Source organism: Auxenochlorella protothecoides (genome assembly GCF_000733215.1).
Source record: "Auxenochlorella protothecoides strain 0710 unplaced genomic scaffold scaffold53, whole genome shotgun sequence".
Taxonomy (NCBI): domain Eukaryota; kingdom Viridiplantae; phylum Chlorophyta; class Trebouxiophyceae; order Chlorellales; family Chlorellaceae; genus Auxenochlorella; species Auxenochlorella protothecoides.
In genome coordinates this window covers 487157-497958 of record NW_011934321.1, presented here as the reverse complement: position 1 = coordinate 497958, position 10802 = coordinate 487157, and the positions used below count along the sequence as shown (strand labels likewise).

Below are 10802 nucleotides of genomic sequence, written 5' to 3'. Positions count from 1 at the left end.
GCCGGCCGGCGACCGGCCCGCCGCGCGCACGCGCTCCGCGTCGGCGTCGGCGGCCGCCCTGCGCTCCGCCGTCGCCCGCTCCTCGGCCGCCGCCTCGCGCTCGATGCGCGCCGCGCGCCGGGCGCGGCCCGCGAGGTCCGCCAGGCCCTGCTGCGCGTGGTAGACGACGTGCGCGTCCAGGCGCAGGGCCTCGGCGGCGGCGAGGGCGGGGGCCCGCAGGCGCGCAAACCGGCCGCGGAGCTCCCCGATGTTGGACGCGAAGAACGCGCGGGCGGGGGCGGGGTAGAGCTCGTCCCCACGCGCCGCCGCGTGGGCCTCCCGCTCCAGCGCAAAGAGGAAGTCGAGAAGGAGGACGGCGCGCGCCGCGGCGGGGCGGCCGCACCCTCGTGCACCGACGGGCTCGTCTCCCGGAGAGCAGGCCCCCAGCGCGGCCTCCAGCGAGCCAAACAGCTCGGCGGCGGACCCGGCGCTGGAGCGCAGCCGCGCCGCGACGCACGCGCGGGCCAGCGCCTCCACGCCGTGGCTCAGCAGCGCGGCCTCGCAGGCCAGCGGCGGCTGGGGCGCCCGCGTGGCGGCTGCCGGCGGGGCGGTGGCAGGCGGGGAGGCGGCGAGCGTGGGGTCGGGGGGCTGGGCGGCGCCAGCCTGGGTGGTGGCGGCCGGGGTGCCGGCGGGCGCGACGGCTGTGGGCGGAGAGGCAGCGTGCGCGGCGCCTGCGGGCGGGCCGGCGGCGCTTGTCGCGGCGCAGGCCGCGGCGTGCAAGCGTAGCGCGCGCAGCAGCCAGGGCGCCACCAGCGTGTCTGGGTCGCCGGGGCTGAGGGTCCGTGGCGTCGTCTCCAGGCCTTCCACGGGCCCACGCACGAGCGGCGCGTGCAGCGCGGGCTGCAGCAGCACCGTGCGCATCAGCTCCGCACCGGGGCGAGGGGCCAGCGCGGGCAGGTCCGCGCGGCGGGGGAGCAGGATCGCGGCCCAGTCGTCCGCCCCCGATTCGTCCTCCGCCTCGTGCTCCGCCTCCGAACCATCCTCCTCCGGCCCTGGACCCTCGCCCAGGCCAGCCCCCTGCTCGTCCGCTCTCCCCCGCTCCTCCTCAACCCTGCCCTCCTCGTCGCCCCTCCGCCCCGCCCCCGACTCCATCCACCCGCCCTCGGACTTCAGCACCCAGGGCCCTGGGTCGGCGAGCCTGGCGGCCAGCCAGCCCACGGGCAGCGCCGAAGCGGCGAGGCAGCGCCCCGCCGCCTCGCGCACGTGCGCGCAGGTCGCATGGCTCAGCGCCAGGCTGCAGACCCGCCAGACGCGCGCCGCGCCGCGCACGCCCAGCCGCCCGCAGCACCCCGCCAGCCGCGGCCGCAGCGCGGTCAGCGCGGCCAGCGTCTCGGCCGCCCGCGTCTCGCAGGCCAGGCTGGCGGCCGCAGCGCGGGCCAGGGCCAGCACCAGGCCCGGCCCCGCGCACGCCGCCTCGCCGCCCGCCACCCAGTCCAGCAGCGGCGCAACCAGCCCGTGCAGCGGGGCGCGCCGCGCGGCGTCCAGCAGGCGGGCCTGCACGCACTCGACCCGCGCCCCGGCGGCGCCCGTGCAGCGGGCCAGCGCGCGCAGCGCCGCGACCGCCTTGCCCAGCACCGCCTCGTCCGCGTCCGCGGCTGCGGCCCCGACCACGGCGTCGGCCAGCACGTGGAAGGCCGGCCGGTCGTACGCGGCGTCCGGGATGCCCCGACACTGCGCCTCGAGGCACCACAGGCGCGTGAGCAGCACCCTGCGGCCCTCCCTCGCGTCCCGCTCGCCCGCGCCGGCCCCGCCGCTCGGCCCCCTCACCGCCGCGCCGCCGCTGCGCAGCGCCTCGGCGCAGGCCTGCACCTCCGTGCACGGGGTGACCTGCGAGGCCGCGTACACCCACGCGGCCATGCTCCGGACGGCCCAGACCGGGTGCGCGGCTAGACCCAGGAGCCGCCCGCTCGCGGACCGCGCCTGCCGCGCCACGCCGTGGTCGATGTGGCCGTCGCAGGGGGTGAGGAGCGCTGCCAGGTCCTCCAGCACGCTCCCGGCGGCGGAGGCTGACCGGGGCGCCGCGAGCGCCAGGGCCCGCAGGAGCAGGGCCGCGGCCTGGGCCCTGAGCTCCGCGAGGGGGCCGGGGGCTGGGGCCAGTTCCAGCGACCACGCCAGGTCTGGGGGCCGGCGGTCGCCCCCGCACCGGGCCTGCCAGCCGTCCGACCGCAGGGTCGCCTGGATGCGGTCGGTGCACGGAAGCCACTCATCAGCCTCCACCCCCACTCCCTTGTCGCCGATCTCGTGCAGACCCCGCGCCGCACCGGCCTCCTCGCCGGGGCCCCCCAGCAGCGAGCCCAGCCCCCGCAGGATGAGGACCAGGTCGTTCAGCTGGGCCAGGGCGACGGCCGGGTCGGCGGCCAGGTCACGGAGGCGCAGGCGCGCCAGAGTGGCCGCCGCCCCGGCCCGCGCCTCGTCCACGATGTGCGCATCCGGAGAGCCGGCCAGGCCGTGCCAGATGGGCAGCATGCAGCAGAGCACCACCAGCGCGGGGCCCGTGCCGTCGGGGCCGGGCCGCCAGCGCGCGTCGAGCGCCAGGCTGGCGAGCAGCGACCGCGCCCAGGCCAGGTCTGCCAGCCAGCAGCGGGGGGCGCGGCGCAGCAGAAAGAACAGCCTGAGCCTGTGTGTGTGTGTTTTGGGTGGGTGGAGGGGTGGGCGCTGGTGGGCATGCAAGTTTGGGAGTGTGCGACTGTGTGGGGGCCTGCTGTTTCCTTTGCCACAGAACATTGGGAAAACGCCCCCCCCCCCCCCAACGCCACCGCCTCCTGTCGGTGCTCCTGAGGGCACCGGGATAAGGGCGATGCCTCAACTCAACGCCCCAGCAGGGGTAGCTCCTTGCCTGTCCCCCGCAGAGAGGCAAGCAGCAACTGAGCCCGCAGCAAAATGGCTGACCCTGGCTCTTCCAGGCCTGCACTTGCCTGCACGCCGGCGGGAAGGAGGGGTCCAGGCCCCAGCCCAGCAGCAGGTCCACCATGTTCCGGAAGTCAGCATGCAGGGCGGGGGGGTGCTCCATGGTCTGCAGGGGCGACGTGGGGACGGGGTGGGGCACGACATGCCGCCTATCTTCGCACAAGACATGCGACAAACGCCACGCCCGTCTGCAGCCTGCATGCTCGGCGGCGTGCTTCGCCCGTCGACCAGCCATCAACTCGATAGGACGGCGGCCGAAGCGGAGCAGGACGGGGGGCGATGCATGTACAGCGCGTCGTTTCTTGGTCCGCCCAAGGACTGCACACGGGCCGGCGTGCAGCTGCACCTAGGCACACTGTAACCCCAGGAGATCCACAAACCTGGTACAAGATTTCGAGGATTGCAGCCATCCAGTTCATGTCGAGGTCGTCCCTCTCGAGCAGGGCTATGCACATGGCAAAGCAAGGGGAGGCATACCTCTTTGGCACCACGCTGCGGGCTGCAGGGAGGGGGTTTGGGGACATGGGGGCCCGGTCGGGAGCCGGTGCGTGGGGCAGCCCCGCAGCATCAGGGAGCAAGACCCCCACCACTCGCCTGTGATGCCTCCAAGGAGGACTTGCAGGCTGCTCTGAACCTGCAGCGGCGTCAGCTCCTCCCCACGCTTGGCCCAGCCTCTGGTCAGGACCGGCACAAACCACTGGTACAGGAGATCGGCTGCATGGGGATCGGCGTGCGTCCTCAGGAGGCGATTGGAAGACGGGACCCTGCCGCTGGGCAGTCTCTGAACCGTCTCCATGTCCCCGGGGCGACAGATGAGTGAAGTCGAGGTGTACGAGTGTTGTCTGCAGCACAGCCTCCCCTCACAAAGCCTCAGGATGGTCTGGTGCTCCATGCGCCCATCCTCCACAGCCTCATCCCCTTCCATGCACACTCACCCATGCTGCCGCCCACTGGCCCAGGATCGGGCATGAGGAGCCCTGCAAGGCTGGTCAGGAAGGTGCGGAGCCCAGTCGAGACCCTGACATTGGTGGGGGGCCCCTTCCACATGGCACAAACCAGGTCATTCCAGAGCACCCCCATGTGCTGAGTCAGCAGCTTCTGGCCGGCCTGTGACTCCAACAGCGCGCCCAGGAGGCCCAGCGCCGCCAGCTGTGGGTCCACGCCGAACTCGTCGCTGACCACGACGCGCACCAGGGTCAGTGGGTGCCTGAGATCCAGCTTCTGCATTCTGTGGGCACCCACGGAGGCCGACAGGGCCCGTTGGATGACCAGAATGCGCCGGTCTGTGGCGGCGGGGCTGGATGGGGGCTTGGAGGTGGGGGCAGGGCGACGCACGCCCTGGGGCTGGGGCTGGGGTGGCATGGAGGCGGAACGCTGCCTTCCTGTCATCTCTTACCCCACTGGCATGGTATTACTCATGGATTCTGAAGGGCGCAGGGAGGCGGGGATGTATGTGTCAGGACTGCAAGGGGGCTCCATGCCGGTATTCGAATGCGGGCCACTGTGGGACACCCAGGTCTCCACGATGCTCACCCCGTTCACTGGGATGGACCTCGCCATTGGCCGCGATACTCCCATGCTGTAGCAGCATGCCATCGAAGCGAGGAGTAAGAGTGCAAGCCTCATCAGCACCTCCCATCAGCGCGGCCGACATGGAGAACCCGCAAGCAGATGCCGGCGACGGTAAGGTGGTGCAGTGTGGGCGATGCAAATCAAGTTGTTGCAATCGTGAGCTCTCCATGGCGTTGTCAAATATTGATTGCTCCGGGTATGGGAGCGCCGCGCGCTGATCGCCCATTGTCAACTCTCTCGGCGATTCCATCCGCTTGCAGGTGCCGGTCATGCTCATGCCGAGGGTGGAGGGGGTATGCAGATTGAAGATCCACCAAGCACATCAGGACTTGCAGCTTCAAGATCCGAAGAGAAGCTGCTGAACACACAGCATCGTGAAACATAGTCCCTCGTATTCCCTCTACAAAATGAAGTTTCTGTACTCTGCTGCCAATACGTTTATGCACTACCTGTGCTTTTGCAGAGCAATTTTTTGGCTGCTTACTGACTATCCCTGCAGTTCAAGAAGCCCATGGCATGTCTCATTTGCCATTTGAGACGTGTTTCCATGCATTTGGTTGTCGGAACTTTGCTTGACGAGGAAATCGTTGCAGTGCTCCTTGATCACTTTTCCATGCCTACAGCTCGGACTGGAAAAACGTCCTAGTATCATTTTCCTGCACTACGGCTGATTGCGGACGAAATGCAGATAGTGTCTAGAACCACTACATGTATTTGCCCCCTCCTTAGGGCTCTTTGGCCCGGACGGTCGACCTGAGATCACTCCGACCCGACCGCCACCGGTATGGGTTTCCTGTCCAGGCACAAGGGCCAGTCGGCCTCAAAGGCCGAGTTCATAGTGAATATCCAGGAGCTCGGTCCCTGGCCCACATCTGGTCCCCTGGAGATCCGTTGGCAGCGCGGCGGTAACATGGGCAAGACGCGGCCGGTGGAACCCACACCCCAGCCTGGGCGGAGCAGCGTGGCAACCTACTCCTTCGCTCAAGCCATAAGAGTGCCAGTCACAATGTACCAGGTGCATGGTTTGTGTGTCTCGGAGTGGTGTGCTCTTCTCTGGGAGGGGTTGTTATGACATTCACAAGCAAGGTGACAACTGTCTCAGAACCGGCCTTGTGCAGCTGTCCGGACACTTGAGATCGGAATGGCCATCCTTCTCCCCCACGTGCAGGACACCAGCTCTGGCGCGTACCAGCCCAAGCCTCTGACCCTGTCCATCGCGCCGGGCGGTGGCAAGGCCAAGGGCAAACCCAGCGCGGGGCCCCATGTCTCCCTGGACCTGGCAGCATGGGCAGGCGCGGAGGCCAGGGTTCCCACCACCCTGCCTGTACAGGGGGCGCCCTCTCGCCAGGCAGCCGGTGGGGTGCCCTCCCTCACATTCACAGTGGAGTGAGTCTTTCTGTTGGATCTGTCGAGTCGAGGCATGGCGCGGGAGACCCCTGCCTGAGGGGTCCATGGACACGCTGCAAGAGCAGTCGGTGCCGACCACATTCTGCTCGAGTTCTGAAATTTGTATTGGAACGTATCGCTCCAAAAGCTTCCACGGTTCCTCTCTCACTGCGACACCTCGTCACAACGTGCTCACCCCCTCACCCCGCCTCAGGCGAGCGGGCCACGGCGCCGCGGCGACTCCCACCGACCGGTCACCGCGAATCGCGGCTCAGGCCGGTACGCAGTCGACGCTGCGGGACGGCAGCGCCAGCGAGGACCTGTCCCTGATGGGCAGCACGCTGAGCGGGGAGCTCAGCATGCGCAGCGTGGCAGACGCGCCCGTGTCCGACTCGAGCCCCATGGCCTCCGCCGGCGGCCAGGGTTCGCCGCCCCCCGCCTGGCGGCCGCCCGCACTGAACCTGGCCGGCATCTCCCCGGGCACGGGGGCGAGGGTCGCGCTCAGCAGCCCCAGCATTGCGAGCTCCGCCTCGTCCGACGTGGCGCTGGCGGCCGCGGCGGCCGCCGTGCCGGACAGGCCCGCCGTGCGGGCGCGCCGCGGCATCCCCGGCATGCCCTCCCCGGGCCCCCCTTCCACCGGCGTGGCGGCGGCGCCCGGCCAGGAGCAGCCGCCGGCCAGCTTCCGGGCCGGCGGGCCAGCGGCGACGCTCGTGCACGCTGTAGGGACGAGCCCCGAGCCCTTTGCGACATCGCCGACAGGGGCCTCGGCCGCGGCGCTGGGACGGAACCGGGCAGCGGCGGCCGCCGCGACGAGGGCGCCGAACGCCGTCGCCCTCGCGCCCAGCCCCTCCTCCGCACCGCCCAGCATCCCGGGGTTCCGCGCTGGCCCCCAGGCCTCCCCGGCGGCCAGCCCCGAGCGCAGCCCCCCCTCGTCCCCGCACCGCGTGGTGCTCAGCCCCGCCAGCTCGCTGGCACTCCCCGCCAGCCCCTTCGCCTCGGGCGAGGGGGGTCGGGAGGCCAGGCCGCCCCTGCGCACCCCCTCGCTGGTGGGGGCCATCTCCCTCTCCGGCCCCCTCGCCACCAATGCCTCCAGTCAGCCGCTGCCGGAGCAGGGCAGCGGCGAGGCGGGGGCGGGGCCACGCCGCTTTGCGACCACGGCGTCACCCGTGCGGCGTTGGGCGTGGCAGAACCGGGGCGCAGCGGAGGCGTCTTCTCCACGGAGCGCCATGCGGCCAGAGGGCTCCCTGGAGGACCCCGCTGCGCTGCCGGGGGCCGCCGTGTCCTCTACCCCGGAGCAGGAGGAGGGGGAACGGGATCTCACGGAGGAAGGGGAGCAGCACAGCGGCGCGCTTGCAGGCCAGGCAAGTCCAGCCGGTCTTCCCACGGCACCCGCGCCGTCGACGGCGGGGCGTGATGCAAAGGGGCCGGTCTCCGATGGGTCCAGAGCCGAGCTGGTCTGTGTCGCAGCCCTGGAGGTGAGTGGCACGGCTGGCACCTGGCCTGGCTGCTGTGCCTGGTAGGGAGGTGGCACGCTGCTTGGCAAGGTGGATCATAGTGCATCGCGCACACAATCACCCTCCAGGCGTGCTTACACTGGGTTCCTTTCCGCCTGGGGAGTATCCACTTCCAGTGGTGTCTCCACATCGCCACGTTCAGCTTCTTTCCAACATCAGATCATTCGCCGGCGCAGGCGGGCGTGTACCGGATTGGAGGCAGCGGCACATTCCTCCCAGAGACCTCGACCTCGCGCTGGTACAGGCCCGCTCGGCGCCTGGCGCGCACGCTGTGCGCGCTGCACGCGCCCCTCGACCTTGCATTCGCAGAGGAAGCGAGGGGCGCCCTGGAGTCGGCGCTGGCAAGCAGCTGGCAGGACGCTCCGAGGTATAGGTGCTGTCCCATGTCAGATGCTCGTGCGTACAGTGGGGACCCGTCTCTGTGGTGGTCTACCTGGGTTCATGGACGGCTTCATCAACATGCGGCTGCAATCGTGGTGGCATTTGCTTGGTCTGTGCACCTGTGGTGGCCATGTGCACCTGCGGTGGCCTTGTGCGTGCAGCTGCTGAGACGGTCTAAGTTTTTCAATCAACGCTGTGCCTCTAAGATGGCCATCAGATGCATCATTCCCTCACCCTTCCACCACACCGGCTGCGACCCCCAGGCTCGCCATGTGGTGGTCGAATCTGGTGCAGCTCCGATGGTTTCTGTGGGCCGCACACTCCGACAGAGCCCAAGATGCTGCAGAGGGTGCCGACGCCGCCTCGCCGGTGTCACAGCTGGCACTCCTAGGACTGGAAAGGACGGCGTACGGGGCCTTGCTTGAACTGGCCTGGACAGGGGCGCTCCTTCCCGGTGAGCCGGTCTCACGCATGCAGGGTTTGGATGGCACATGCGGGGTGGAGGAATGTGCTGCGACGCCTTGGGTGGCTGCTGCGTTGCACAGCTTTGGTGTGATGATGCCAAAGCAGGGTGTGTCTTATGCCCCCTCTTCGACCCCCGCAGCAGCCGCGAGCAGTAGGTCGAGCGCTCATCGAGAGACAGACAGGGACCTCAGGATGTGGGCTGGTCACTCGAATGGCAAGGAGAGCCGGACAAGCTCCCTGGGACACGCCTCCAGTGACTCCCTTGACCTCGTCGACGCCCTCGTGGTGCGCTGTGCTTCCAGTTCATAACAGTTCTGGCTCATGCGCATGTGTCTTCCTATCAAGGGAGGGTATCTCCGCTGCTGCAGGGTGCGCATCGGAACCCAGCTCCCGAGTGCAAGGCTCCCCAGCACCTCCTCTGCACCATCCCATCGCCCGTCAGGCACCCGCCGTCCAGCACTGGTGCGCCGGACTGGAAGCTGCACAGCAGCTGCTCTGCGGACTGGCGTGCCCCGAGCGGGCGCGGCGCCAGATGGCGCTGCTGGGAAGGAGGGTCATGCTGGGCCTGCTGCGCCGGGTGGATGCCGCCCTGCTGGAGAGCCTGCAGGCCACCGAGGGTGAGCAGAATGGTGAAGCTGCATGGGGCCGGGGCCCGGGTGGCAACGCAGACGAGAGGACTCTGCATCAGCGAACGAGAGGAGGCTCTCCTTCCGGTGCATCACCGTGCCCCTCCCCTCACACCTCCCGGCGGTCCCATGCAGAGCGGAGCGGCGTGCGGCGCACCGACCCGCTGCGCATGGAGGCGCGGGAACAGCAGGCAGGGCTGGACCCCGCCCTGCTCCCCTTCCCCAGGTCTGTGTGTGGAGGGAGTCTGGCGCGCTGGGCGTGACGCCTGGTACCTGGGGCATTGAGTGGGTGGTGCCAGGCATCCATGCAGTGGGGGGGGGGGGGGGGGGGGGTTCGATCCGACCCCTTGGCCCATGCCCCGAGGGTGACACTGGGTGGGTACGCACCGCTCCCTCCCCGTCCGTCCCACCCAGCCCTTTCCCACCCCCAACCACCGCGCTCCCAGGTGCGGGGCGCTCACCTGCGGCACGGGCGTCGCGCTGAAGCTGACGGCCTCCGCCCTGGCCGGCTGGGCGGGCGAGGCGGGGCTGGGGCGGCGCGGCGACGAGCACTTCCCGGGCCTGAGGGCCGCAGCCAATCTGCTCATGATGCCCAAGGAGGTGGGGTGGTGGAGGGGGGGGGGGGTGCAGGGGTGTTGGAAGAGTGAGGTGGGGGCCTGGAGAAGAGCAGCTGGATGGAGAGGTGCCATTGATAGTCAGTGTGATGTCCGTACCGAGTGCGGCGGCCCACCCCAGGGTCCCAAATGGCCTGGTGAGTGATCCTACCGGCCTGCCACACGCCCTGCATCGCACCAACCCGGCTTTGGGTCTCTAACACAACCCCTCCCCCCCAAACCCCAGGCGCTGCTGGATGCAGGGACCAGGGCGGAGCTCGCGCCCGGCCTGTCCTCGGAGACGCTGCTGGCGCTGCTCTCACGCTATACCCCAGACGACCTCGCCGAGGACCGCCTGCCAGCAGGTGGTGGACTGGGGACTGGGGTGACCGGTGTCCAGCGGCCGGCCTGCCAAGCCTGCTGCAGGGCGTACAGCGAGGATCATTGCCCCTGCATCCCATCCCACCCCTGCTCACCCGGGGCAAAACATCCCGCCCCCAGGCCTGCTGGAGAGCTTGGAGGAGCCAGACACGCCCAGCACGGCGCGCAGCGCGGTATCCGGCGGGAAGCCAGACGTCCTCCTGGCACCCGACTCGGCCGGGTACGAAGCCCAAGCAGCCTCCGAGCTCCTCGACCAAGGTGGGTCCGGCGAGGGCTCAAGGCCCGCGATTCTCCTTTGCTTTTAGCAAGGGCCAGCCCCACTCAGCGACGCAAGGGTCAACAGTATTCGCAATCCACGCACTCAAACCTCAGCTGCCCCCTTCTCGCCGCGCAGGGCTGGTGGAGCCCCTGTCCCTGAACATGGACGAGGAGTCGGACGAAGATCTGCAGACCCTGGAGCACACGGGAAGGGGCACCGGGCTACCCGCTCCCCGACGCTTTGCAGCCCTGCGTGATATTTGGTGCCGGCAGGGCTCCTGAGCCTTTCCCAATCCCCTCGCTTCCTGACACATGGCGTGAGCTATTTGCCCTTCTTGGGGCCCCTGCTGAGAATACCCATGACGACTTTGCTCGGAGATCCGAGGCTGACGACATCAAGGCAGAGCTTAGGGAAGTCGGATCCAGGAGGTTTGGGGCACGCCAAACAGAAAGTCAACCGGTGTGATGTTGTATGACAGGACAGGCAGAACGGCAGGAGCGGGAGTACAGGAGGGAGACCACCCATGCGCGCGGGGCATGGATGCATGTTTAGGCTTGGAAAAGTGGGCACTGGCACGGAAAATCGCGCTCTGCAACGAGTCCTGCATGCCATACAGGCCCCTGCGGCAAGCACCCTCGCAACCCTATGGGAATGGGGCAGGGCCTCGGCGCCGTGGCAC

At 69.3% G+C, this 10802-nt stretch overlaps 3 protein-coding genes across 3 annotated transcripts in view; 2 read left to right on the top strand and 1 right to left on the bottom strand.

Annotated features, from left to right (window-relative positions):
• Positions 1–4425, bottom strand: part of F751_4594 (Serine/threonine-protein kinase SMG1) — a gene marked incomplete at both ends in the record, with an annotated part of 16201 nt that extends 11776 nt beyond the window's left edge. The window contains 9 exons of the mRNA XM_011401989.1: positions 166–321; positions 397–537; positions 790–903; positions 1615–2656; positions 2961–3052; positions 3424–3445; positions 3534–3660; positions 3882–4243; positions 4343–4425. Coding sequence (XP_011400291.1) covers positions 166–321; positions 397–537; positions 790–903; positions 1615–2656; positions 2961–3052; positions 3424–3445; positions 3534–3660; positions 3882–4243; positions 4343–4425 — 2139 coding nt within the window. The remainder of the gene's footprint in view (positions 1–165; positions 322–396; positions 538–789; positions 904–1614; positions 2657–2960; positions 3053–3423; positions 3446–3533; positions 3661–3881; positions 4244–4342) is intronic.
• F751_4593 (hypothetical protein) lies at positions 4211–4531 on the top strand (the record flags this gene model as incomplete). Its single annotated transcript, XM_011401988.1, has 1 exon — positions 4211–4531. The coding sequence occupies one exon, from the start codon at positions 4211–4213 to the stop codon at positions 4529–4531; it is 321 nt and encodes a 106-aa protein (XP_011400290.1).
• A 1128-nt stretch (positions 4532–5659) lies between these two features.
• Positions 5660–10404, top strand: F751_4592 (hypothetical protein; the record flags this gene model as incomplete). The annotated part of the gene is made up of 8 exons (XM_011401987.1): positions 5660–5904; positions 8063–8168; positions 8707–8881; positions 9026–9116; positions 9337–9490; positions 9731–9848; positions 9985–10122; positions 10259–10404. 8 exons carry the CDS (start codon positions 5660–5662, stop codon positions 10402–10404), a joined length of 1173 nt encoding a protein of 390 aa, XP_011400289.1.
• Between the last annotated feature and the right edge of the window lie 398 nt (positions 10405–10802).